Consider the following 6,987-nt stretch of genomic DNA (forward strand, 5'->3'; position numbering starts at 1 on the left):
GCCAGTACTCAAAAGTCGTTTACTCAACTGATGTTTGCTATGGTTCTCCTTAAACAAAATGAATCTTGGACAGGTTGCTTGGGAGCTTTCAGTCGGTTCCAGAACGAGATAGGGTAGGTGCCTGGAGCAACCAGAGAAGCTCCCTACATCTTACCTGGCCTGACCCAACCCGTTTAGTACCCATGTGACCCCCAGGGATCGTTTTTATTTTTTTACAGCCTTGCATTAGGGGAAAACTGGCTGCAGGCCGGTTGCCAGGGACGCTTGCCATTAGCTCTTCTGGGCTGGGGTGAAAGAGGACACTTGGGGGAGGGGTCTATGGCTTCCGACTGGCTAGGGCCAAAGGTTCATTTGCATAATTCTCTCGGAAGCTTTCTGATTGGCTGGGACAGGAGGGGCGGCTGTGGGGTGATTCCAAGGGCCCGGAGCTCTGGCCTAAGGACCTTTCGGTTCTGGAGTTACCCGGTGGGTGTGAGTTAGTGTGTGGGCACTGGGGAGCAGGGAGGCCCGGTTTGGGAAGTTTTGCCGTCAGGTGCATGAGCCATCATCTCGTAGTTTAAGAAATGTGTAAGAACAGCCACCGAGAGTCAAGACACTGGAAGATCCAGACAGAAGGAAAGGAATTGATCGTATTGATCGAGAGGAAGGATGGAGGCCAAAGAGAAGGGGCTAGGGGCTTTCTCCCAGGCTGGGCGTTTTTTCAGAGTGGGAATCCTTTGCTAGACAGTTTGGATTTCCGTTTTCTGTGAGCTCTTAATCACATTGTTGGTACTAAGTAGCAGAGAAAAGAAGGCAGGATCCCAGCATTTAAGAATTCAGAGCAATTCCAAATTTTCATCAGGGTACATTCTTGAAATATCCAGAGGGTCTGGGATGGGGTCAAACTACATTTTAAGTTATAAGAAAATTCAGATACTGAAAAATAAGTAGTCTATTATTTCCAGAGCCCTCCTCCTTGAATATCATCTGGCGTAAAGTTTAAAACAAGCCTGGACTGTTTTATACTATCCTGCACGGAAGAAGTGATGGTTGGGTGCAGATCGTCTCTGGGTCATCTTAGCCCAATTGGCCTATATTTGAGGGTTCAAACTCTTCACATACAATGCCTCTAGATTATGACGAAGTCTTATATTGAGTACAATTAATCTTTATACTTTATAATGTATACAATGAGTTTCACCTTCATTATCTCATTGAACCCTAACTAAAAACTTTGCCATGACCCAAGAAGTTCCTTTGTATGGCTAAAGAAATACTGGGAAAGTTTCTCACATGGGAGACACTCCATTTTGTTGACAAACGGAGAAGGTGGAGACGTTTACAAGTCTGTGTGCAGAAAGAGAAGGGGGAGATTATTCTAGTACTTCCGAACTACATAATGCATCGTTTCCCTCTACAGTCTTCTTTCCACACATCTCCTTAGGGCACATAACATTAGTTCACTTCTAAAAGAACATGGGCACTAAAGCAGAAGAATAAGAAGTTCAAAAAACCAAACCAAACCAAAGAAAGCATGGGTTAGAATCTGGAACTAGTGAACTGGAGTGAGATTCCCCAGACTGGCTTCTATGGTCATGGGGACTTTTTTCTGCTATCAGCCCTTGTGCCACAAAATCGGGAAGAAAGATGGTTTTCGGTAGATAGTACCGGTCCTTCAAGAAAGAGAGAGAAAGGTATATGCGTTGCTCCTTGTCCGGGTGCACTTTTTGTCTTGCAGGGTAATGCCATACTAACCCCCCCCCCAAAGATTTTAGTGGAAGGAAACTGAAAATGAGAAGCCTGAGTCCTAATGATCTGTAGGAATGTCAGAGTAGACGGGGTGGTGACGGAAGTGAACCAGGAAAGGCTGAAGACTGGAAACTCTTAAGTGTAAAACTTGAAAGTTACACCCAGGGCTGAGGTACACAGTTTAGGCCTTATTAAGTAACCCTTGCTTAAGAACTTTCTTTTGAAAGGAGCACTTGACACACTCCAGAAAGTTATTGGATACAGTCCCATTTTTTTCTGTTAAAGGAACACCTGACCTAACTTCTGGCACCTTCTCCTAGGTTTTTTTTTTTTTTTTTTTTTGATAGCCAAAAGGCCACAAGGCCCAGGTTCCTGCTCCATTGCCATACTCTGATCTCCTGGTGCAGAAAAAAATTCTATAGATTAAATAACACGGGTGCTCTTCATACCTGGCAGCAGTAGTAGGGAAGTCCGGTAAAGACCCTCCCAGGAGGGAACCAAATGCCCCCGCGCTCCCATTCCCCAGCAACTGACCACGACCAGGGCCGTGGAGGAAGCACCGCGTGTCCACGTGCATCCGGCATGTTCTGCTACTCTACTTACATAAGACTCCCGGTATGGAGTCAGGGCAGCTGTGAGTCCCTCTTACCCGACGTCTAATAATAAACCGAAGCTAAGTTTCCGGGCGACAGCCACTCTAGATTCCGCATTGAGGGGATCTTTTGCAACCCGGACACACAAGCATTCCGGTCATCCCACCCGGCGAGTGCGCGCCAAGTCCGCCCAGCCCGCGCGCGCCAGTCCGCCCTCTAGTTTGGATGGTGGCTCCTTGGGCTCAGTGCCTCGCCCTCCCTCCCCCAGCCAGCTTGCTTTGGGTTTGGTGCTGGGGCGCGGCCTCTCCATCCTCTCAGCCCTACCCTCCCTTGCCCTGCTGGGTTGCCTAGCCTTAGCCCGGGTATCAGGCGAGAGGCGGAGCCGCCTGGCGTGGCGTGCTCCGCCCCCGCGGTAGAGAGGGCTGGGCGAGTGTTACTAGCGGTCAGGGCTGAGACCTTTTATCTGTGCTGCTGGAGGAGGTAGGAGGAGGAGACATCGGGGGTGGTCCTGGGTGCCTGGGACACCTTTCCTGGACTATAAATTGAGCACCTGGGATGGGCAGGGGGCTGAAGCAGCCACCACCACCGCACTCACAGCCCAGTTAGTGACCGCAGAAGCGCCCTTGGGCAGCCACAGTCCGCAAGGCAAACACTGAGAACCGGGAGATCTCGCAGCTCAAGAGGTGGGTGTTCCCGCCCTGTGGCTGCCCCGGCTAACACGGTTGCTTTCGTTGAGGTTTTAGAAGGGAGAAACGGGCGAGTCCGGGCTGAGGGAGATCCTTTCTCCTTTTTTTTTTCTCAAAGGTCCTCTGCTAGCATTGGAGGAGGTGATACTGCCTGGTCCCAGGGAGCCACCCTGGCGCCGTCTCCGGCCAGCAGTAGCCAGGGTGGGAGCATCGCGTGGACTGGGGCACCAGGCACCCTAACCCAGTGGGTAATTTGTTCTTTTCGTCTCTTCTCAAGCAGGTCAAGGCTAAACCCAACCACCCACTGGCATCGCGAGCCAAAGCTAGGAGCAGCCGCGCATCACGCTGGGCTGGGCTGCGACAGAAACCAGAGTTGGAGAGGGCGGAGAAGGATCTGGGAATCCCGTCTCACCGGCTACAAGCAGGCTCCCGGCACCGGCCTCTGAGAGCTCTTGAAGGCAGGCATCGCCAGCGGTCTATCTCGGTTTACCAGCGTCCCGGTGTTTCCGTGCCCGCTCGGCCACCATGATGCAAATCTGCGACACTTATAACCAGAAGCACTCGCTCTTTAACGCCATGAATCGCTTCATTGGCGCGGTGAACAACATGGACCAGACCGTGATGGTGCCCAGTCTGCTGCGCGACGTGCCCCTCTCTGAGCCGGAGCTAGACAACGAGGTCGGCGTGGAGGTAGGAGGCAGTGGTGGCTGCCTGGAGGAGCGCACGACCCCGGCCCCCAGCCCAGGCAGCGCCAATGGAAGCTTTTTCGCGCCCTCCCGGGACATGTATAGCCACTACGTGCTGCTTAAGTCCATCCGCAACGACATCGAGTGGGGAGTCCTGCACCAGCCGTCGTCCCCGCCGGCCGGGAGCGAGGAGAGCACCTGGAAGTCCAAGGACATCCTGGTGGGCCTGAGCCACCTGGAGAGCGCAGATGCCGGCGAGGAAGATCTGGAGCAGCAGTTCCACTACCACCTGCGCGGGCTGCACACCGTGCTCTCCAAACTCACCCGCAAAGCCAACATCCTCACCAACAGATACAAGCAGGAGATCGGCTTCAGTAATTGGGGCCAGTGAGGCGGCCCTCTTCCCCCCCTGCCCAGCACCCTCTCGGGCCGACTCTCCCACCCCTCTCTTTCCTCCAAGCTATTTTCTTCCTGGTTGTGGGGCGCGAAGGGCACGCTGCAAAGTTGGGCTGTGTACGTGGGGGGTTGTGTGGAGAAGAGGGCCCGCCTTATCTCGAGAGCAGAGGAAAGTAGTCGCCAGAGAGGGGGGTTCAAGGACCCTCGGAGGGGGCCTGCTCTGTGTTGGTGGGAATGGGACTGGGCCGACGTCCTTCATTCAGCCTGTGCCTTTCTTGGGGTTTCTTTTCTGTTCTTCTTTCCGGAAGAGAAGGGCCATGCCAGGGCACAGCGCTAGGTTGCCACACTTGGGAGGGCAGCTTCTGGCTGGGTGCGGGTGCAGGGGGGAGGCGGGGCGCAGTCTCCTGCCCGCCCTGCTTTGAGCTGCAAGAGGAGGCCCTGGCGTTGCTAGGATTGCGTCAGTTTTCCTGTTTGCACTATTTCTTTTTGTAACAGTGACCCTGTCTTAAGTATTTCGAATCTCTTTGCTCTGAAACTTCGTCGATTCCATTGTGATAAGCGCACAAACAGCACTGTCGGTAACCGGTACTACTTTATTAATGATTTTCTGTTACACTGTACAGTAGTCCTGTGGCACCCATCCCTCTCACGCCACCCCTCCCCCACCCCTGTGTGTGTAAACTGGCTGTGCGCCAGCTTGGATGAAGCTTGCCACTCGGCCAGCGACAATAATATTATTTTGAGAAAGTGGATTTATCTAAAGTGGAACCAACTGACATTCTATCAGTTTCGTACGTAGAATGATGAAGGGTTCTACTGTGTTATTATGTCTTGTTTATTTAAAACTTTTTTTTAATCCAGATGTAGACTATATTCTAAAAAATAAAACAGCAGATGTGTTAACTAAATCGGACCAGTGTGTGTTGCTCTTTAATCCACCAATTAGTGGCCAAATCATTTTTAAAAATGTCCTTTATTTAACTGATGTTAAGTATTATTTTCTATCTGATAGTTCCAGTCGGGGGAGGATAGTCAGCTGTACAACTATGTAGTTTTGTCAGGTAGCTTCTGGTCAGGATTTCTTCTAATTCAGTTCCAAGATAGGATCAAATATCCCAACAAAAGGTTCATTAGTGTTCAGAGTACCTGTGAAAGTACATTTATTGTATCTTTCGACCAATTTGACTAGCTTATCAAAAATACTTAACTGACGTGTTTTGAAGCCTAAAAACTCCTAAAGGTGGAACCTTCACTTGAAGATGGAGAAGTGAAATAATAACAATATCAAAACTTGCAGCTCATGGAAATGCAGTCTAATTGCAGGCCTTTGTTTAAAAATCTTGTATGCTAACCATGGGTGCTATTTTAATAGCTGTAACACAAGCAATGGCCTTCATCAGTACTTCCCCAATGAATACAAAGCTCCTCTGAGCAGTGTCCAGGTTTTCACTCACCCACTCTGCACTTGTGCACAGCAGATCTGATCAAGGCTGCCCTAAGTCCCTTAGGAATGCTTTTTCAGATGACATTATGATGCATTTTCCTTATTTCCTTCTGTTGGGGGATAAATGCCAGATCAACTTGCGTGTTCACAGGAAGTCACGGGGGCATTCTCTAAGTTCAAAGGACTTGAATTTAAATTATACAACTTTACAATTAAAAAATTATAGTGTGTGTGTGTGTGTGTGTGTGTGTGTGTGTCGCGCACACACACACACACAGGCGGGTACTGCTGGCCAGGACAGCTCAAGTCCATTATCAGCTTTTTGCAGCAGTGAAAAAAAAAAGTCTCCAGACTGGGAAGCCTGCCTGTTGCCAGAGAAAGTTAATGGTTAATATTTGAAGATAAGCTGGCCAGCACCAAATGTCAGGTATACCTATACTTGTTTTCTCTTCCCTTTGAAATATCAAAGTGCAAACAGAAAATTTAAAGCCAACTCCACGAGCAAAGAGCATAGAAAGGAACACAGACTTTGAAGCTAGAAAATTGTGTATATAAAGCTCCTGTTTCTACATATTATGGATATTTAACGCTGCCCAAATCCTCAGACTTTCATGGAGAATAAGGAGCAGGAAAAAAAATGGTGGCATGAAAAATATTTAGAGTAAGAGAGAAACCTAAGAGGATCTCTGGTGCCTATGGAATCTTCCAAGGATCATTCTGTTTATCAAAGCCCCACTGCAAGCCCATGAAGCATTTTAATTATTATGCCTGACAACAAGTGTGGCATCAGGCTAGGAGAGTTAAATATGACTACTGGAAGGAAAACTATTATTTCAAATAACATATGAACTGATTCATCCATTTCCCCAAAGTCATAAGCAAGAACTTGATTAAAACCAAAGACATGCTCTGAACAAGTGATGGCAAGAACTTCATGAGATGCAAACTAAAACATGTATTCAGAAAATTCCTGGGGACTAATAGAACACAGTAAAGGACACACAACTGGGGAAAGTGCTAGCATTTTTTTTTAAATTTTGAAATATTTTCGTATAAGTGACTGTGCGTATGCTAATGAGCCTCAGCTATTACAAATATGATTTGCTGTTAAAGAACATTAGACTTTTCGAACTCTTCGAGGCCCACTAAGCACTATTCCACTGATATTATTTATTTTAGTCAACATTAGTTTCGCAATAAAACCAGAACTGATCCAGAACAGGACTCAGCCATTAACGTGCCCAAGCTATTTATAGGTTGACTTCATTTCAGAAGCAAAGTAATATGTGGCTTCATCTTTGCAGAATGGCTTTGGAAAGTTGAGAACTATGGCTCTTGCCTCCCAGTTCTCAGCAACATTACCTCTTAATGTCCATCTCCCAGGCGGTTTATGACAGAAGGGAAGGCAGAAATAGATGAGCTGGGCAGAAGGGAACAGCCCTGACTAGATTGAC

The 6,987-nt window shown here is 48.5% G+C and overlaps 1 protein-coding gene across 2 annotated transcripts; it reads left to right on the forward strand.

Annotated features, from left to right (window-relative positions):
• The first annotated feature begins 2,787 nt into the window (after positions 1–2,787).
• Mid1ip1 (MID1 interacting protein 1) lies at positions 2,788–4,997 on the forward strand. 2 transcript variants are annotated; one of them, XM_038316715.1, is made up of 2 exons: positions 2,788–3,004; positions 3,285–4,997. In XM_038316715.1, exon 2 carries the CDS (start codon positions 3,533–3,535, stop codon positions 4,082–4,084), a length of 552 nt encoding a protein of 183 aa, XP_038172643.1. In that variant the 5' UTR covers positions 2,788–3,004; positions 3,285–3,532; the 3' UTR covers positions 4,085–4,997. The 2 variants fall into 2 exon arrangements, with proteins under 2 accessions (XP_038172643.1, XP_038172642.1); XM_038316714.1 differs by having other exon boundaries at positions 3,288–4,997.
• The last annotated feature ends 1,990 nt before the right edge of the window (positions 4,998–6,987 follow it).

This window comes from Arvicola amphibius, chromosome X (genome assembly GCF_903992535.2).
Source record: "Arvicola amphibius chromosome X, mArvAmp1.2, whole genome shotgun sequence".
NCBI lineage: Eukaryota > Metazoa > Chordata > Mammalia > Rodentia > Cricetidae > Arvicola > Arvicola amphibius.